General features: G+C 40.0%; 2 protein-coding genes across 6 annotated transcripts in view; one reads left to right on the forward strand and one right to left on the reverse strand.

Annotated features, from left to right (window-relative positions):
• Positions 1 to 11,298, reverse strand: part of DYDC1 (DPY30 domain containing 1) — a 22,399-nt gene extending 11,101 nt beyond the window's left edge. For both annotated transcript variants that reach the window (XM_008585051.1, XM_008585050.1), the window contains exons 1-3: positions 11,110 to 11,298; positions 7,337 to 7,506; positions 6,655 to 6,756 (exon numbers count right to left, since the gene is read on the reverse strand). In XM_008585051.1, coding sequence (XP_008583273.1) covers positions 6,655 to 6,756; positions 7,337 to 7,483 — 249 coding nt within the window. In that variant the 5' untranslated portion in view covers positions 7,484 to 7,506; positions 11,110 to 11,298. The remainder of the gene's footprint in view (positions 1 to 6,654; positions 6,757 to 7,336; positions 7,507 to 11,109) is intronic.
• Positions 11,299 to 11,686: 388 nt separating this feature from the next.
• On the forward strand, positions 11,687 to 20,108 carry DYDC2 (DPY30 domain containing 2). Of its 4 annotated transcripts, XM_008585053.1 has the most exons (5): positions 11,688 to 11,804; positions 14,777 to 14,860; positions 15,727 to 15,883; positions 16,231 to 16,353; positions 19,354 to 20,108. In XM_008585053.1, the coding sequence occupies exons 3-5, from the start codon at positions 15,737 to 15,739 to the stop codon at positions 19,612 to 19,614; spliced, it is 531 nt and encodes a 176-aa protein (XP_008583275.1). In that variant the 5' UTR covers positions 11,688 to 11,804; positions 14,777 to 14,860; positions 15,727 to 15,736; the 3' UTR covers positions 19,615 to 20,108. The 4 variants fall into 4 exon arrangements, with proteins under 4 accessions (XP_008583276.1, XP_008583275.1, XP_008583274.1 ...); XM_008585054.1 differs by lacking the exon at positions 14,777 to 14,860 and having other exon boundaries at positions 11,687 to 11,804; XM_008585052.1 differs by lacking the exon at positions 11,688 to 11,804 and having other exon boundaries at positions 14,579 to 14,860.
• The last annotated feature ends 1,320 nt before the right edge of the window (positions 20,109 to 21,428 follow it).

Consider the following 21,428-nt stretch of genomic DNA (forward strand, 5'->3'; position numbering starts at 1 on the left):
ACAATTAAGTGGTCTTATCAACAAAAGCTTGATCTTAGCAAACATTCCTTCTTACAGCAATTTCTCAGTATCTTTACATAACAATCAGTAACTAGTCTGTCCTTGAGCCAGCAACCTGCTGTACCACAATTCTTATCTTGCAACAAAGACTCACTAGCCAGAGGAAAATTTCCAGTCCTCTGCAAGGTCAATATTTGAAACTGCAAGGCTTTGGAAAACCAGGCCCTGTGAAGTACATTTGCTTTTTAGTATATTCCACATACCAATACAATGCTGAGGGTGCAATGCAGAGCAGATTAGTTCATACTGGTCAACATGATATGGCTAGAGAACTGTTTTAATTTCCAGTATTGCCAAATTTTATGTAACTAAGATAAAGTAGGTGAGTCAAAGAAAGTTGAGTATCTCCCCTTTGTAATGGAATTGCCTTGGGGAAGGAGAACTGCTGAGAATTCTTTTGAAACAAATAGAGGACAGATACTAGACATAAGAGCTGTAAGAGGAAGGACAGATCCTCATTCAAAGTTGCAGTTACTACAGTATACATCATGCCTATATGGGAATTTACTGGGCTTTTTTGTTTGTTTGTTTTTTAAATTTAACTTCTCAGTATAAATCGTAGTTGATTTTCATGTCCCTTTACTTGTTCCTCTTTCTCCCCTCCCTCCTTCTGCTCACCACCCCCCACTACATCATATCTGTTCACTTAACAAGTTCAAGGAATTGCAGTGATTGTTGTGTCTATTCCCCCCCCCGCCCTTTGTTTGTATATTTATTTATTTATTTATTTTTAGTTCCCACAAATAAGTGAGAACTTGGTATTTCTCTTTCTGTGCCTGACTTGTTTCACTTAATATAATTTTCTTGAAGTCCATTCATGTTGTTACAAATGGTAGTATTTCATTCTTTTTTATAGCAGAGTAGAAATCCATTGTGAAGATACACCACATTTTCTGTATCCACTCATCTGATGATGGACACTACTACAGTTCCCTTTGTAGAGAATTTTCACATCCTTGGTTAACTTTATTCCTAAGTACTTTATTTTTTTGGTGGCAATTGTAAATGGGCAAGCTTTCTTGATTTCTTTTTCTGCATGTTCACTATTGGGGTATAGAAATGCTACTGATTTTTGTGTGTTGATTTTGTATCCTGCAACTTTGCTGAAATCATTCATCAACTCTAAGAGGTTTTTTGTAGAGGCTTTAGGCTGTTCGATATACAGGATCACATCATCCACAAACAGGGACAGTTTGACTTCATCTTTTCCAGTCTGGATGCCGTTTATTTCCTTCTCTTCTCTGATTGCTCTGGCTAGTACTTCGAACACTATGTTGAATAGGAGTGGTGAGAGTGGGCATCCTTGTCTAGTTCCCATTCCAAATGATATTGGCAGTGGGCTTATATATGGCTTTAATTACGTTGAGATACTTTCCATCGATACCTAATTTGTAGAGACTGTATCGTGAACGAATGCTGAATTTTGTCAAATGCTTTTTCAGCATCTATAGAGATGATCATATAGTCCTTGTGTTTGATTTTATTGATATGGTGTATCACACTTATTGATTTGCATATGTTGAACCAACCTTGCATCCCTGGGATGAATCCCACTTGATCATGTTGTATAATTTTGCATATGTGTTGCTGTATTCTGTTAGCTACTATTTTATTGAGGATTTTTGCATCTATATTCATCAAGGATATCAGCCTGTAGTTTTCTTTTTTAGTTGTATCTTTACCTGGGTTTGGTATCAGGATGATGTTTGCTTCATAGAATGAGTTTGGGAGAATTGCCTCTGTTTCAATCTTTTGGAACAGTTTGTAGAGAAGTGGTATCAGTTCCTCTTTGAAGGTTTGGTAGAATTCTGAAGCAAACCCATCTGGTCCTGGGCTTTTCTTTGTTGGGAGCCTTCTGATAACAGCCTCAATCTCTTTTATTGTTATTGGTCTGTTCAGATTTTCTATATCTTCTTGGCTCGGTTTTGGCAGTTTGTATGTGCCCAGAAATTTATCCATTTCCTCCAGATTTTCAAATTTGTTAGCATATAGTTTGTTCTTATCTCTAAGTATTTCTTGTATTTCTGAGGTATCAGTTGTAATATCACCTGTTTCATTTCTAATTTTTGTTACTTGAGTCTTCTCCTTTTTTTAGTTAACTTTGCTAATGGTTTGTTAATTTTATTAATCTTTTCAAAAACCAACTTTTGTTTCATTGATCTTTTGTATCATTTTTCAGGTTTCTATTTCATTTAGTTCTACTCTGATCTTATTTCTTTCTGTCTGCTAATTTGGGATTTGGATTGTTCTTGTTTTTCTAGTTCTTTAAGGTGAAGTGTTAGGTTGTTTACTTGCCATCTTTCCATTCTTCTGAAGTAAGCATTTAATGCGATAAATTTCCCACTTAGTACTGCATTTGCAGTATCCCACAGGTTTTGGTATGATGTATCATTGTTTTCATTAGTTTCAATAAATTTTTTGAGTTTGTTTAATTTCTTCTTTGACCCATATGTCATTAAGAAGAATGTTGTTTAATTTCCATGTGTTTGTACAGTTTCCGTAGTTTCATTTGTTATTGATTTCTAATTATAATCCATTGTGATCTGAAAAAATACATGGAATAATTCCAATTTTTTTGAATATCTTAAGACTTGCTTTGTGACCTAACACATGGTCCATTCTGGAAAAATGTTCCATGTACTGATGAGAAGAATGAATATTGTGAGGTTGTTGGATGGAATGTTCCGTAAATGTTCTGTAAATGTTCTGCCAAGTTCAATTGGTCTAAAGTGTTGTTGAGATCTTATGTTTCTCTATTAAATTTTGCCTAGATGATCTGTCCAATATTGAGAGTGGGGTGTTCAGGTCCCCCACTATTATGGTGTTAGTGTCTATCTCATTCTTAGATCTAATATTGTTTGCTTTATAAATCTGGCTGCTCTGATATTGGGTGTATATATATTTATGATTGTTATGTCTTCTTGATGGATAGATCCTTTTATGATTACATAGTTGCCTTCTTTATCTCTTTTAATGGTTTTTACTTTAAAGTCTATTTTATCTGATATAAGAATAGCTACTCCAGCTCATTTTTCACTTCTGTTTGCATGGTATGTCTTTCTCCATCCTTTCGTTCTTAGTCTCTGTGTGTCTTTACAGGTGAGGTGAGTCTCTTGAAGGCAGCATATTGTTCTTTTTAATCCAGTCAGTCTCTGTTTTTGGAGTGGAGAATTTAATCCTTCTACATTTAGAGTTATTATTGAAAGATGTTGATTTACTTCTAGCATTTTATTGATTTTTGTTTAGATGTCTTAAGTACTTTTTGTTCCTTTCTTTCTGATTTTCCATTTGTCTTCTGTGTTTTTTGGTTTCTTGGGGTGGTAAACTATTTTTTCTCTTTATTGCTAGCATTTTTGTTTTACTGCTTGGTTTTGTTCTTTCTTGAGTATTCATGGAAGTGATGGTTGTTTTCAGGTATCAAACCCAGTACTCCCTTGGGAATTTCTTGTAAGGCTGGTCATGTGGTAGTGAACTCCCACAGTTTTTGCCTCAGAAATATACTATTTTTCCTTCATTTTGGAAGGACAGCCTTGCTGGGTTAAATATTCTTGGCTGGCAATTTTTATCTTTTAGTGTTATGAATATATCATCCCATTCTTTTCTGGCTTTTAGGGTTTCTGATGAAAAGTCTGATGTTAGTCTGATTAGGGCTCCCTTATAGGTGACGTGCTGCTTCTCTCTTGCAGCTTTTAATATTTCCTGTTTTTGAGTTTTGCCAGTTTGAGTTTAACATGCCTTGGAGATGACTTTTTTGGGTTGAATATGTTTGGGGATCTTTTGGCCTCCTGAATCTGAAGATCTGTTTTCTGTTATTATTTCATTGAATATGTTTTCAATGGCATTTCCTTTTTCCTCCCCTTCTGGAATGCCCATAATTCGGATATTAGAGCACTTAAGGTTGTCTGTTATCTCACTTAGATTTTCTTCAATTTTGTAAATTCTTTTTTCTGGTCCACCTGTGTTAATTCAAACAGCCTGTCTTCAAGCTCAGAAATTCTCTCTTCTGCTTATTCTAGCCTGCTAGTTAGACTCTCTATTGTGTTTTTTATTTTGTTGAATGAATCCTTCAGCTCCACAAGCTCTGCCACATTCTTTCTCAGGACATTGATTTCTTTGCGTATTTCTTCTTTCAGGTCCTGTATATTTTTCTCATTTCACTGTGTTGTCTAACTGAGTTTTCTTGTATCTCATTTAGTTTCTTTAAAATTGTTGCTCAAAATTCCTTGTCAGTCATTTCAAGGACTTCCTGTTCTATAGGATCTAGAGCTTGAGAGTTATTATTTGCTTTTAGTGGTGATGAACTTTCTTGATTTTTCATATTTCTGGTATCTTTCCTTTGGTGTTTAGTCATTGTGGCAGGGGGTATCATGGTCTCCTCATTCCACCCTGATGTTGGCCTGGATCCTGAAGGGACTGCCAATTCTGGGCAGTGGGGACTAGCCTGGGCTGAGGGCCCCACAGCACCTGCCTGTCCCAGCTTCGCTGGCTCAGGGCATGTGGGCCTGGTGGCTCTTGGGCCTCTCTGGGCAGCAGGGACTGTCTGGGCTGGGGGTCCCATGGCACCTGCCTGTTGTGGCATGGCTGACTCAGGGCATGTGGACCTGGTGGCTCTTAGGCCTCTCTGGATGGTGGGCACTAGCCTGGGCTGGGGGACCCACAGTGCCTTCCTGTTCCAGCACAGCTGACTCACAGTATGTGGGCCCAGTGGCTCTTGGGCCTCTCTGGGTAGTAGGGACTGTCTGGGCTGGGGGTCCCATGGCACCTGCCTGTTGTGGCATGGCTGACTCAGGGCATGTGGACCTGGTGGCTCCTAGGCTTCTCTGGGTGGTGGGCACTGGCCTGGGGTGGGGGTCCCACAGTGCCTTCCTGTTCCAGCATTGCTGACTCAGGGTGTGTGGGCCCGGTGGCTCTTGGGCTTCTCTAAGCGGTGGGAAATGGCCTGGGCTGGGGGGCCTGCAGCCCCTCCATCTTGCCTATTTGGATGATAGTTTGACACCCAACTCAACACTTTGCAACTTCCCCTCAAGAATAAGCAAATGACTGAAAATGAAGACTCAGAAGCAGCAAAGTTTTCAATCATTCTATCTATCTAAGGTGTCTAGAATTTCCTACCTTAATATCAAGGATGAGAGATTAGTCAGAGAAACTATTTGCCAGGTCTACATTTTTCTTTTTATCTATGCATCCAAACAACAGGCTTCCTTCCCTTTTTAAAATGTGTAGACTTAAGTCAAGACTATAAAATTAAATACTATATGATAAAATTATAGATGTGGCTTAAATTTAGATTAGAAGCTCTCTATAAATTTAGTCGAGAAGCCACTCCGTAAGTTTCCCCATCCAGCCTATACTCCATGACCCATCCCTTCAATCATTCCCTTACCAACATCTTCAGCTCCCAATCCTGTTACCCCAAATCTACTTCTATCAAACAGTATGCCTTCTCTGCATCTTTACTCAGATATCTAGGCATAAGTGAAGAAAATCACATAATTACATGACAAAACCAAATGGCACATTATGAATACTTGGTCTCCAACTGCTACTAAGTAATGCCATGTTTTCTCGGTCCACTCTCTCTTCCCTTCTCCAAACCCACCATTTCAAACCTTCACCACTCTCCCCATGCCTCCTACCTTATCACCTAATTCTTGGCAGATGGTCATGGTCCCTACCTAACAAAAAAGACAGAAATAGTTGCACAGAAGCTGCTTCCAACTTTGTGCCATGAAACCTACATACCCACATGTACCTATGCCATCCTCTCCTCTCTCCCTCTGTGTATTAGTCCCTTTCTGTTGCTTATAACGAAATACCTGGAACTGGATGACCTATAAAGAAAACAAAATTTATTGCCTACAGTTTTGGAGGCTAGGAAGTCCAAAGTCCAGGAACACAACTGGCGAGGATCTTGGTGGTGGCCCAGGGTCTCACATGGCAGAAAATAGTGGAGCAGAGAGAGAGACTAACCTCCTCATTCACTGTCCTTTCAAAGCCCTCCAAACCATGCCCATCACCACCATTTTTAATCCATTAATTATGGCTTGGTCCCACAATCTATCAAAGAAGTGCCCTTCTACCTGCCTAACTACATTCTAAATCCCATTTCCTCTTGTCCATGGAAAGCTGACTCAATGAATCATCCCCTGCATTTCCTAATGTCCCACTCCAGCCTACGTGTTCCTAAATCAAAACAAAAAACATCTCTTCTTCCTTCAAAACTTCCTTGAAAATGTTACTACACTTTCCATTTCCTCTGCTTAACCCATCCCATCCCCACCATTCCACCCTCACTGCTCCCATCAAATTGCCAGTGACCTTGAAGGAACACTTTTCAGTTCAGCAATAAACATGGTTGACCACTGACGTCTACAAATGCTCTTTCACCTCAGCTTCCATGACAGGACACACTCTGAGTTGTCCTCTTACCTCATTGCTTCTCCAGCAAAGAAAACATACACATACATAAAGATGAAGATGTTAGAGAGCCATATCTAAGTAACAAGAGCTGGAGTTTTTCAGCATTTGGGTTGTTCCACATCGAGGTTGACACCACTGACTTCAGTCACCTCTGAACTCTCCAATTTGTCTCACCTGCTGGAACAAGATCTCCTTTTCTCTGGGCCTCTCCATCATTTCTTGCTCCATCAGAGCTAATTCTCTTTCACGCTCCAACTCGGCCATTTCCTTTTGTTGCTAGCATTGTTTAAAAGAATAGTACATTACTTGTTAGAGACCAAACAATTTGTAAAAACAATCCTGAAAGCATCTTAATCACCAACAATAGGAAAAGGGTTAAGCAAATTATAGTCTAGCCATTTGGAAACTATATAATAATTTGGGGATACGTATGTTTTATTTGAACAAAGAGCACAAAATTAAAATTATACATTGAATATAATTACAAGTACATGAAAAAAATAATAATCTACAGGGCTGGCCAGTTAGCTCAGTTGGTTAGAGTGCGATGTTGGTAACACCAAGGTCAAGGGTTCAGATCCCCGTGCCAGCCAGCCACCAAAAATTAAATACATAAAAAATAATCTACAGACCAAAGTGTAGAAAAAAGACTACACATAGAAGAAAATACCTAAAAATGTAAATAGAAGTCTTCTTGAGTATTTTCTTCTTTCTGCTTTTTCATGCTGTCCAAGTGTTTTTATAATAAACATTTTTATAACAGAAAGAAATAACAATATTGAACTTTTTAAAAAATCAGACTTGTTGAACCAATTATTTTACTCTTCCAATTTCCTTAAAGTAGATCCATACTTACCAGTTCTTGCATGGTCACATTTTCCTTATACTTGTAAATCCACAATGCTAAATATTCTATTGGATCCACTGGACGAACTCTTGCCACCTCTGCAAGTCCTTGAGTTAGACATGTCCCAAGGCACTTTCGAAGATATGTTGACTCCATTTCTAACTCCTAAATAAAAACTTCTAAAAAATAAATGTTTTGCATTAGTGCGGAAAATTTTCAATTAAGTCACAATAACAGTGAAGTCCAGTGAGGCCAACAAAGCATTATACCCTATCACCAGTCACAGGCACTTCCCGTTAGGGATAACACAAGCAAGCCAGCCCAAGAAAACTTCTGCGTTTTCAAAAGGGGTCCACAGGAGTCACTACAACTAAAATAGTTTCAAAAATCCTAAAGGGCTCTCAAGTCCAAGACTCAGATAAGGGATACTATCATTACTGATTGCAAGATGACTTTATGACAAGCAATGTGTGTCTCATTTAATCCTCACGACATACCTGAAAATTTGGTATCATGATCACCATTGTGCAGATGAGCAAGCCCAGACCCAAAAAGTATAGGTGCACAGTTCAGGATCACACAGGGGCAGATGAAGGAGCTAAGAGTTTGTACACCCCTCCTGATTCCATAGCATCAATCCTGATGAATATACTAAGATGCTCCTCCTAAGCCTTGAGAGCCATTTTACAAAATATCATGATAAAAATCCATGAATTTTCTAAGGCCAAAGAATAAAAATTCAGCCTCCAAAGAATAGCACATGAGGCTCCTCAAAATCTACCCCAATTTTCTTTTCAGGCTCATCTCTAGATATCTCTCCTGCCCCAACACACCCTGGATTCTAACTCCACTGCATGTCCTGCCATTCTGCTGATCATGCCTGGCACTTTCCCATCTCCATGACTCTTGTACGTGGTGACCCATCACTGTCTCTCACCTTGGAAAATATCTCCTCACCTACAAGCCATAGACCATTTCTCATTCCTTGAACATTCTCACAGGCAAGCCAGAGAAGTTCCTCCTTCTCTAAGCAGCTCACACAGCACTTGACACACTACCCGAGAATTGTGTGTGTGTGTGTGTGTGTGTGTGTGTGTCTGTCTGTCTGTCTGTCTGTCTGCCTGTCCTTCCGCTACAAGACAAGCTCCTCTATCTCCTTGAGGAGTGTTTTAATCACAGGGCTGGCACAACTGTCTCTCTGTGGTGGCAAGTGAATGAGTTTCTCCACTCTCCCAGTTAAGTCCCAGTCTTTCCAGTTTTGACAATATACCGGAATAATCTTAGAGCAGATTGTTTAGAAAGAAGAAAAAAATGCAGTAACCATTGTGTATTTCAGGTGCTTTGGAAGAACTGATCACCCTCAAATTACCCTGAATATTTTATGAAATCCAGGCTCTTCTGAAAATCCGATGAAATGTATTCAATTATTCAACAATCTATACTAGTATATATTATATGTCAGGCATCATGATAGGTATTGGGAATACAAAACTGTTATAAACTGAATGCTTGTGTCCCCCCAAAATCCACATGTTAAAATCCTAACCACTAATGCGGTATGAGGAGGTGTGTCCTTTGGGAGGCAATTAGGTCAAAAGGGTGGATCCCTCACAAAGGAGATTAGGGCCATTACAGGAAGAAACAGGGGAGCGTGCTCTCTACTCTACTCTCTGCCATGTGAAAACACAACTAGAAGACAGCCATCTGCAAACCAGCAAGAGGGCTCTCACCAAACACCACAAGTGCCAATGCCTTGGTCTGAGACTTTCCAGCCTGCAGAACTGTGAGAAACAAATGGGTATTGTTTAAGTCCCCCAACCTATGATAATCTGTTATAGCAGCCTGCACTAAAATAAAAACAGTCTCTGCCTTCATGGAGCTTACAGATGAACAGGGAAGACAAATATCAACCACATATCCAACTCAATAAATGTAAGTAAATGAAATAAGTGCTATGAACAACAGACAAGTCAAGGAAACCTTCTCTGAAGGGTGACATCTGAACCAAGCTCAAATTTACTGAAAGAACAGTAAAATTAACAAGACAAAGAATAGAAAGCAGAATCTTCCAAGTACATGAAAAGGCCCTGATATAGGAATGAGCATGGAAATTACAGGGAATAAAATGCCAATGTGTCTAGACCTGTCCCTGGACAAAATCACCTAACATTTTGCATAAAATTTCAGAAACATTTACATCCTGGGGCCCATCCATAGGCCCCAATATTGCTCTCTGTCATATGATAGTGGTGGGAGAGCAAAATGATATTACCCCTATGGAGGAGAATTGGCAAATTCTAAAAAATCACCTGGGTTAACCCCCTTTGACCTACCAATCTCACTGCTTGAGTCCTATCTCAATACACATGCAAAAATATGAAATGGTATATGCACACAGTTGTGTGCACCATTATTTACAATAGTCAAAACTGGAACAAATAGGGGACTGATGAGCTATAGCAACACAGTGGATTATTATGCAGATAAAGAATGAGAAAGCGCTCTAAAATACAGAGTGCTCTCTGGGTGTTGGTACTCTAACTACACTGAGAAAAGAATTATTATTCCAACTGACTTGGGAACACAGGATCTACACTGTACTTCCTCAGTGGGATATACTCCAAAGACAAAAATACTACTTGGATATCTGTATTAGTCCATTTCTATTGCTTAACAAAATACCTAGAACTGGGCAATTTATAAAAGAATCAAATTTGTTGCTTAAAGTTACTGAGGCTGTGAAGTCCAAAGTCCAGGGAACACATCTGGTGAGGGTCCTTTTTGCGGGTGGCTTTACAGCCACACAGGGTATCACACTGCAAGATGGTAGAAGCAGAGACAGAGACTTTCATATGCTCTCCTTTTAAAGCTCTCAGATACACACCCCTGATCATCATTATTAATCCATTTACTAAGGCATGGTCCTACAATCTAATCACCTCTTCAGGGCCCCACCTTTCAATTACTGTTATAGGATTTCCCACCCTCACCAGTTATAGAGGAAATTAAGCTTCTTTTTTTTTTTTTTTTTTCCTTTTTGTCTTTTTTCGTGACCGGCAACGGATCGCAACCCTCGGTGTTGCGCCTGCACCTCGCTCAGCCAGTGAGCGGCAGGTCTGTATGTGGGATCCGAACCCTCGGCGGGAGTGCCACCGCGCTCCCAAGCGGCACACTGTAGCAGTGCACCACCGGGCCGGCCCTTAAGCTTCTAATATATGAACTTTAGGAAATACAATTCAATTAACCCACAGCAACATCTCGATGTTATTTGAAGTGAAGTAACATAAAAAGGGGAACGGACTGCTGCTGCTGCATCAGAAAGATAAACTATGGAAAGGGGACAGTTGTCCTCTAGGAGAAAACCTCCGGCCTAAGAGTCAGGCCAAGTTGAAGATCTGTCTTGGATCTCTGGGCCCATCGTTGGGACCCAGGTGAAGCTCGTCAAATCGCTTAGCATGTTTCCTGACCATAACATGACGACAATGCCCATCTCTCCTGTTGTAAGTTATCTCTCACATAATGAGCATCTAGGCTCAACATAAGAAAGCCCTTTCCCACAGAAAAAGCTGCCCCCAGCCTGAGGATGTTGCCGCAAAAGACAGAAGGAGGCCTCCTGCCCACGCCCCGGGAGGGAGCCGCCAGCAACTGGGAAGGGAGCGAAGCCGCAGGGGTGCCGGGTTGAGCAAACGACAGGGCACCACACACAGTTTAACTGCAATTTCAGATAAACAATAAATAACCTAGTCGTATGCTACAGTCGTACTAGAAAGTAACTCGCTTACCTGAAATTCAGATTAAGCTGGGCGTGCAGTATTTACCCGCCAACCGCCGCCCTGGGCACTCGGGTTTGCTTTCCCACCGGCGTCCGCGGAGAGGCCGACGCCGCTCACCAACCGCCCGCTGCCGCCGGGTCCAACGCCACTCGCCGGGTCCAACCGTCAGAACCGTCTCTGCCCGCCCGAGCCCAACGACCTGGAGACTAACAGTTCTCGAAAACGCTCGCGCCTTCTCGGAGCGCGCGCCCGACGCACGCGCCTGCGCTGCATCCGGGAGTCGCGTCCCGTTGCTGGGCAACGAGCGCCCGCGCAGCAGACGCGCGGTGAAGACCAGGCGGCGCGGAAGGGTGAGCGCCGGGGCGCGGGGTCTGGAGGGTGCACGAGCGACAGAGAGGAGGGGGCGGCGGAAAAGGGCCATGGAACCCGGCCGGCAGGCTGGCGTGTTGTGGGAGGAATGAAGGGGCAGCGGACTTCAGGGGAGGGACCCGGAAGGGCTGCCTGAGGAGGACGGGAAAGGCCCTGAGTCCCTGCGGGACCGTCGTCGCAGGCTCCCTGGCTCGGCGGTGTCACGATTCCGCGCCGTTGCACTTGCTGGGGACTTCTGCTCGGTTCCTTTCAGAACCATCCCAGGCGCCCCCGCCTCCAGGAAGCCGTCCGACCTCGTCCAGGCCCCAGCGGTCGCAGCCTTTCCCGACCTAGCGGTTTGTGCCCAATTCTCCGCTCTCATTTCTCGTGTTCTAACTTACGGGCTGGGCAGTGCCGGGCAGGAGAGGACTCAGCAAAGGTTGATTGAGGGAATAAGTGCCAGAGTGAGCACTGATGGATCCGAGGGAGCAAGAGCCCTTTTGTGGGCCCTCATGATTAAGTCAAGGAATGTTTACTGCGCAGCCAGTGTGTGCAAGCCCTGGGGATACAGTGTGAACAAAGACAACCCCTATCCTCAGTGCCCTGCTACTGAGTGCAAGGCCATGAACAAGGAAGACCAGTGTAAGCAGACCCTCAGGAAACCCCAAAAAGTAGCCCCGCTTGGTGAGTGTGCCCCGAGTGGGTGGGGAGCAGACTATAAAAGGCATCCCTTTGATCTTTCCCTCTCCAGGCCTCACGTGGTGACTCTATTCTGGCTCTACTGTCTTTGCACCAAATCTTAGCAACTGTCAGGTCAACCTATTTCATTGAGATCATTTTCAAAATTGTGCAATTTAGAGAAGGTGTTTTCTCCTAAGCAGCATGGTGGCCACCCAATGACCGGGGAATGGAGAGGCATCCTGAGAATGCAGCGTTGGTGATCCTGCCCTCCGGGAGGCGGGTTCTACAGTTGTGAGGGCAAAGCAGATCTGTAACTTCGAATCACTTGAGGATTTGTTGATATGCAAATTCTGAATCTCTAGCTCTGGCGGCAGACCTGAGAATCTACATTTCAACAGGCCCCAAGGTGATAGAATGCTACATTATTGGACCACACTTTGAGTACAGGAAGTATAGAAGATTGTTTATCCAGATACATTGGTTCAGGTGGACCACAGATTGGCAGAAGGAAACACCACCCACACCTATACCAACCCCTCTACTGCTACTCTAAACTTGGTGGCTTTAAAAAAAATCATTCTCTTGAAGAAAGGAGAGAAGGAAGGAAATAATATGTGGAATTTTCAGAAGGAGAGAACAGACCTATGTTTACTAGAGGTGGGGGAGGAGTCGGGGAAAGGGTTACAGAGTAAAAGAATAATTATGATCTGTAATGAACATGCTAATAATACAGATTCGATCATCACATTGTACATAAATACTGATAGTCAACTCTGTATCCCATAAATATTTGTAATCAATTACGTTTCAATTGAAAAATGAATTTAAAAAAGGAAGTTGAAAATGAGTCTTACAGGGCTAAAGCCACAGTAGTGGCAGTGCTAGTTCTTTCTGGAGGCTCTAGGAAGTTTCCAAGCCCTGGAGGCTACCCTTGGCTCATGACCCTGAATGACATTGCCTTTTCTCCCGCTGCTCTGTCATCACATAGTCTTCCCTGTCTGACCTTACTGTTTCCATCTTATAAAGACCCTTATGATTACATTGTACGTACTCAGATAATCCAGGATAATCCCCTCACCTCAAGATTCTTAATCACATCTGCAAAGTCCCTTTTGCCATATAAAGTAACATATCCATAGGTTCCAGGTATTAGGACATAGACTACTTTGGGAACCATTATTCAGCCCTAGAACAAGGACATTCTCTTACTTACTCATATTTCAATTATTCAAAATAAATTTAACCTTGATAAATTCTATTACATAATCTACAATTCACATTCAGTTTATACAATTTTTTCAACAATGTTCTTTATAGAATTCTTTTTTCTGGCCCAGATCCCATCTACGATTATGTACATATAATTATTATGACTGTTTAGTCTTCTTTGATCTATAACAGTTCCTCATCTTTTTTTTTTAAGAGTATACCTTGACATTTTTAAGAGTATAGGCCAGTTGCATACTGTCTGTTAATTTGGCTTTGTTTGATGTTTCCTCAATTAGATTCAAATTTTGCATTTGGGGTGGGAATCCACAGGACTGTACTGTGCTGTGAAAGAAGTACATCATATGAGGAGGCCTGTGATGTCACTTGTCCCTGTATTGGTGACATTTATTTTGGTCATTTGGTTAAGGTTGTGTCAGCCAGGTTTCACCAGTGTAAAGTTTCTATATTTCCCTTTGGAATTAATACTAATCTGTGGGAAGAAACTTTGAGACTGTGTATGTAAGGAATATCCTATTTCTCCTGAAATATTCACCCAGTTTTAGCAGTCGATGATTCTGGCTTGATTCAGTTGTACTATGATGGCAAGTTTTAAACTCCATTATTCTTTCAATATTTATAAATTGGCATTCTACTTTAAGAAAGAACTTTGCCTTCTCCCCCATTCATATGCTTATTCATTCTCATAAAGACTTATGGATTCTTATTTTATTCTATGGATGCTATAATTCTTTACAGTCGGTATTTATTTTAATGGTCAAATTGCCCCAGATTTGGCTAGTGAGAGCCGCTTCAAGCTGGCTTTTGTGTCCCCAGTCATTTTATTTTTTATAATTTTCTTACTTTGGCACAATAAAATGTTCTAGGCTCATTAGACCTTTCCTGCCCCAGCCTCGGAATCAGCCATTTATTTCTTCAAGGAGCCCTGATTCCTTTTAAGTGATGAAGACTATTTAAACACAAGTTCTGAATGCTTATGTGCTCCTTGCTACTGAAGTGTTTTGGCTTCTAGGCCCTTGCGTGGAAAAAGGAGAGAGCTAGGAAATATATTTTTTTCTATATCTTTATCTATTTATCTGTCTACCTTTCCTTCCTTAAACTGAAAAATGGTGGTGGGGCGGGGGTAGAGGTATGGGAAAGGAACAAACTGAAAAATATCTCCAGAAAATGTTAAGGCTGGATCTGAGCCTTTATTATTCATTGGGCTCTTTTGCAGTTAAAATGTGTAAACTTCAAGAATATGGAGTTGGTCAGGAGCAGGCTGGTGCTAGGCCATTTCATGGCATAACCTACCACTGTAATAGCTAATATTTATTAAACACTTACTATGTGTCAGGCTAAGTGCCTTTCACATGTTTGTTATCTCTCCCAATCTTCTAATTACTGTGAGGTACATACTTTTGTTATTTCTGTTCTACAGATGAGGAAACTGAGGCTCAGAGAGACTGAGTGACTTGCTGAAGATCACACAGCATATAAGTAGCAGAACCAGGACTGGAACTTGGTCTGTCTGATCCAAGAGTCTGCATTTCTATTGCTACGCGTCACTGCTGCTCCTGACTTACGTTCTAACTCAGGCTACGTTGCCTCCAGTGCTTGAAATCTAATAGTAAATCCAAGGGCATCAACCTAACCTAAAATTGTTTCTTGCGTAAGCAATAGAGAGTGGAATATTGTGTTAGGTGCTGGCAGAACCCCTGACCAGCAGTAGCTACAATGCCTAGCATTTTCCCTTCTTCTTTTTCCCAGGACTTTTCTGTGGTCCCTTGTGAAATAAAGTTTCTTGCGTAAGCAATAGAGAGTGGAATATTGTGTTAGGTGCTGGCAGAACCCCTGACCAGCAGTAGCTGTAATGCCTAGCATTTTCCCTTCTTCTTTTTCCCAGGACTTTTCTGTGGTCCCTTGTGAAATAATTGAGCCTGTCTTATCTACATATGTCATACATGACTGTAGCTTCCAACCTCACAATAGCACAGCTTGCTGGGTGCTCAGAGCCCCTCTTGGGGATTTCCTACCTTGCTCAGGAAATTATTAAATAAGGGAGTTATTTCCTCCCTACTCAAGGATAGAAATGTGTGGGTAAGTGGAGGCCTTGGCCAATTTTAACCACCAATGTATCAAGCTCCTCTCAGGCCTGATGACCCCCGGGACCTATTGTCTGACCTAGTACAGCTAGAGAGCTTTAGAAAAAAGTCTATTTGAATATAAGAGCTATTGGCAAGTATGTATTTGTTGGTTCTTTTGGAATTGGTGGGGTCTGGAAATATCTCATATTTATCTTGAAATAAATCTGAATTGGTTAGAATGTGTCTATTTTTAAAATCAGATTAAATTTTTAAAATAGTGTGACTCTGCTTTGATGTTGCCCAGGCCCCCCAGGATGGAAACTGACTACCTGAAGAGGTGCTTTGGAAACTGCCTGACCCAGGCACTGGCAGAGGTGGCAAAGGTTCGACCGAATGACCCAATAGAGTACCTGGCTCACAGGCTTTATCATCATAAAAAAACAGCTAATGCAAAAGAAGAGGTGTGTTATGTGTACTGGGCCTTCTTAGGGAGGGCTCAGCTTTCCCAGAGTAATTTGAAATCCAAGGCAGGATTCTGAAGCTGGCCTGGGGAGTTTCTTGGTTTATTCAACTTGCCAGGACCCCTTAGGCCCAGATATCCCTGAAGTGTGAGGAGCTAAAGAGGGACTCCAACTCAGACGGGTTGTGGAGTTGGTGAGTTTGGAGCTATCAGCAGGCTAAAGCTGGTTGCAGGAGGAAACTCAGCAAACCATAGGGCTCAGGGCCTATGTCTCCCCGCAGTGAGTGAGGGCCTGTTTATAAGTCTTCCTACGTGCTGACCTGATTCCACTTTGTTGTATAATCCCAGAATGGGCAAGATAAGATCCAGCTGAAGGAGGAATATGACAGTAGCCTCAAGGAAGTGGAAGTAACAAAAATGCTGAAGCAAGCAGAGGGTCAGATTCAACAGAAGTGTGAAAAGTGTCACAAGGTAGGGATGAGAAACTCAGCATGATAATCCTTGATTATTATTATTGATAATCCTTGTCAATTAAAGAAGGAAATTTTAAAAGGCAAATTCATTTTAGATTTTAAAATATATCACTAGTGTTACTGGTTTTAAAAAGATCAAATTTGGGGCTGGCCAGTTTGCTTAGTTTATTTAGAGCACAGCCTTATAACACCAAGGTCATGGGTTTGGATGCCTTTACCAGCCAGCTACCAAAAAAATAAGAAAAATCAAATTTTTAAAAAATCTATTCACCCAGGAATAAATGTTTTTTTATATAAGATTCTTTGAGCCCTTTTCAAAAATTATTCAGTAATTTTCAGAAACCAAATATGGTTGTTATCAGTACATACTTTAGATATTTTGTTTAGTACTTATTTGCGTCAAGCCTCAGATGCCTCCTTTATGATACTGTAATAGTGGACATAAATTATTAACTTGGAATAGTTGGAAACAGCTCTGCATTCATCAGTCTAACAAGCATATCTTTTATCTCCCACAATTTTTTTTCACAATTGCCTGAAAAATGTCTTGTGCCATTTTATGCTTTCTACAAAGTACATGATACCTGGATAGGGAATTGATATAATTGTAATGTTGGGCTTGATATCCATCCTCTTCCTAGATATCACTACATCCTGTACCTTAAAATCTTTATGCAGTTCTGTACAACTCACTAGTTTTTGCTAGTTTCCAAAGCCAACTTTGAAGATATGAAAATATTAAGCTTATTTACATTTATACTAATATCCCTAGCATCCTCATAAACAATTAATAGATTTATTTGTTTAAAGCTGGATGTTTTGTAAATAAGTTAAATCAAAAGAAAGATGGTTTCATACAATTGTTTGACAATAGTCTAGGGGAACTCTCCCTCACAAAAGATTTATTCTTTGAGAAACTATTTGGGGATGAGAGAGGTGATGACCATTAAGCAAAAGTTGTCATCCCCTTGCTGTTCACTCTAATCTTTTTCTAACACCATGCTTTACTGTTAATAGAAATAGAAACGTATAAGCAGGAAAAGATTCCCAAAAGTCTACCCTAGTTTTATGGTACCTTTTTTAAAGAAAATTTTGCTCACACCAATATTTTGAATTGTCCCTTAGTGTTGCACTCAGATTTTGCATCCTGTAGCTATATTCCCTAGCATGATTTAGATAAATAAAAGGTATGCCATTCTTTTGCCAAGTGTGAGACAAAGGCAATTGTAAGGGAAGATGGGAAATGAGAGCCAGCATGATGCCTAGACTGTGTGCACGTTCTCAGTTTTAGGAAAGAGTTCATATGCAAGTTGTGATTATGGAAATTGATTCCCTTTTTTAGAAGGAAATAAACAGAGAAGCCAACAGTGATCTAAAACAGAGCTGAATTTATTGCTTACCTGGCAGGGGAGAGCCATGCACTGAGGCATGAGTTACTCTCCAAGTAGGATTTGAGAGGACTAGATGAAGGGCAAAGAGATGGAGGTATATTAAATAAAACAAGATTCCAAATTCTGGATTCGGATTGATTTAAGGTGAATTACAAACTATTCCTTGCTATTGGTCACCTTTAAATTTTGGGTCATGAGTGCTGGGAACCTGGTTTAAAATCTACCCAGGATGGGTTGCATAAAATTTCATCAGGCCTGCTGGTTTATCTGATGGGCTTATATACACATACTCAACACTTTGCAAGATTTTTTCTTAAACTCTTAAAACTACCTTTGCTTTTATACACCTTAGCAAGTCTTTGAGTACCCCAGATTGAACACTACTAGTCTAGTGAATGTGTCAAAAAAAGAATAGAAACAATGTTATGTGTGGTAGAGATCACATTCAATCATAGGAATAAAGAAGCACTTCATAGAAGAGGTAGCATTTGAGCCGGGTGTAGAAAAAAGCAAACGTTGCCCTTGTATTGGTTTCTCTTTATTAGGGAGAGGCAGCTTCAAGTAAGTAAACCACAATTTTGTTTCTAAGTTAGAAAGTAATTCCTATTGATATAAAGCACACAAATATTTTAGAAATACATTTTTATAGAATCAATAGATATTTGCTGAGCAGACTCAACACTTTGAAGTTAGAAGGGTGTTACAGATCATGTGGACCCTTCACAAATACTTCACAGACCTCTCTGCAGTGCCCATGGGGTTCATTGCAGAATGGACCTCTGTCTGGGACTTCCAGGCAAAGATGGTATGGAAGTAGTCAATAGAGCTTAAGTTGCAAAAATTCATACCTCAGCCAGGGACTACAGCTACCGTACAGAGATGTTAGACTGCTTGACATTGTCTCATAGATCACTGAGGCTCTGTTCATTTTTTTAAATCTTTTTTTTCTCTGTGCTTTAGTTTGGATAAATCCAATTGATCTGCCTTCAGGTTACTTTCTGACTCTTTCTTCTGCAATGGCCAATGTTCTATTAGGGATTCACTAAATTTTTTCAAAAAAGTACAGATATTGTACTTTTCACTTCTAGAATTTCTATCTTGTTCTTTTTTTATATTTTCCATTTTCTCTGCCAATATACCCTAACTTTTGCTTATTATGTCCATTTTTCTCCCTTAAATTTTTGAAAATATTTATATAGCTGTTTTAAGTTCCTGTCTGCTAATTCCATCATATGTTATTTGGGGATATCTTTCTAGTGAATATTTTTTATCTAGATTATAGTTCACACTTCCCTACTTCTTCATATGTCTAGTAAATATTTTCCTACTTCTTCACATGTCTAGTAAACATCGTAGATGATGTTTTGTCAGGAGTCTAGAGTGTGTTGTTTCTCTTTAAAAAGTTTTGAGTTTTGTTCTGACAGGCAGTTAAATTATTTGTAAATTACCTTGATCCTATCAGATTTGATTTTATGCTTTGTTAGAAAGGGTCTGTTTCAGTTTTATTCTTAGTCTTAAGCATGAAAACAGCAATATAGTGTTCTTGCCATACTTGATTGTATTTTAGTTTTTGCTAATAACTTTTTTGCTTTTTATTTTCTGTTTAGGATTTGATTTCCAAAGCTCTTTCCACAAAGACCATACTTGTGAAGGAAGACATGAAACCACTTGAGAAGGAGGCCTTGAAGCAGGAATTCCTGCCAGGTACTTCCAATATGATTACAGGAATGTCTCAACAGGTTGCTCCTTTGGAGTCAGCTGGCCAGACTGACCGGGACTTTGAAACTCCACAAGAAGTAAATTACCAGGAGGCTTTTCAGCATGAATTTATTCATGAAATACCTCCTGGCTCCACATCTTCTTCTTAGATTATGAGAAGGTGGATGAGTCTAACGACACACCCTCAAAGCTGCAAGCCAATACAACAGCCAGCTAGAAGAGCTCTTACTTAAACCAATATTTAAGAGGGACTGAAAAAGGAGGCGTCTCCAGGGACTCTCCAGCCCAAGTCCTATTCTGATAGCCATGAAAATCCCTTAGTCATTTGAGGATTTGAACTAGTTATAGGATAAAATAAAATCAGAATAAGGATTTAAAATAAGCAACTCAACTGATGAGATTTTTTCCTTTTGTTTTATCTTTTTTTTGGAGATGACACCATGAAAACCCATTCATCTCATGTGTTCGTATCTTAGCTTTAGCTGCACTTTGTAGTCAGTCCTCTCAGAGTGTTTACACATGTCCTGGAGTCTACCAATGTCACTGATAACAGGTATTTTTCTCCAATATATGTTACCAATTTTTTTTATTGTGGTAAAATACATATAACATAAAATTTACTATCTTAACCATTCTTAAATGTAAAGTTTAGTCATATTAAGTATATTCACATTGTTGTGCAACCATCACCACCATCCAGATCTAAAACTATTTTTGTTGTGCAAAGCTGAAACTCTGTACCCCAAAAATATGTACAATTATTGTGTCAATTTAAAAAAAAATAAAGTGCATAGAAACAATAACAACAGTGCATTCAATTATGTATGCTTATGTTTATAAGGGTACTTCAAAAAGTTCATGAAAAGATTTGTATTATCTTTTAATTCTATTTTTCCATGAACTTTTAAAAATACCCTCATATATCATATATATATATACACACACACATATGCTTTGTATGCTTATATAAAATTGAAGTGAACAGCAGCAATGATATACGGTATGGAAGGCAGGAGTTAGGCTTATTTTGTGAGTATAAGGTACTCACATTGCCCATGAAAAGGTATGGTATTATTTGAAAGAGGACTTGGATTACTTGTAAATATATATTGCAAACCCTAGGGCAACCACTTTAAAAAAAGGGGAAAAAAGTATAACATATGCAAATAAAAGAGAGAAAATAGAATTACATAAGATGTTCCATTAAAACCAGAAAGGCAGAAAAAGTGGAATACAAAAATAGGGACAGAGAGCAAAGGCAACGAATAGAAAACAGTAATAAATATGGTACACATTTGGTAGCTATTCATCCAACTCAGTAGCACAGTTATCCACAGTTTGCCTTTCCATGGTTTCACTCACCCATGGTCAACTGTAGTTTGAAAATATTAAATGGAAAATTCCAGAAATAAACAATTCATAAGTTTTAAATTATGCATCATTCTGAGTAGCATGATGAAATCTCACACTGTCCCACTCCATCCTACCTGGGACATGAATCATCCCTTTGTCCAGTATATCCACTCTGTATATACTACCCATCCATAAGTCACTTAGTAGCCATGTCAGCTAGATCAACTCACAGTATCACAATCCTTATGCAAGTAACATTTATTTTACTTATAGTATAATGTTATAATTTTTGTATATTATTATTGTTGGCTAATCTCTTACTGTGCCTAACTTATAAATCCAACTTTATCATAGGTACATAATCATAGTATATATAGGGTTTGGTACTATCTATGGTTTCAGGCATCTACTGGGGATCTTGAAATGTATTCTCATTTCAGTTGGATAAGGGGAGGACTACTGTATATCAGCAATTCCTTTGAACATCAATAGTCTAAATGCACCAATTAAAAGAGACTGTCAGAGTGGATCCAAAAACAGACCTAACCGTGTCATCTGTAAGAAACCCACTTTAAATATAAAGACACATATAGATTAAAAGTAACTGGAT

This window comes from Galeopterus variegatus, unplaced genomic scaffold, assembly GCF_000696425.1.
Source record: "Galeopterus variegatus unplaced genomic scaffold, G_variegatus-3.0.2 Scaffold3430, whole genome shotgun sequence".
Taxonomy (NCBI): domain Eukaryota; kingdom Metazoa; phylum Chordata; class Mammalia; order Dermoptera; family Cynocephalidae; genus Galeopterus; species Galeopterus variegatus.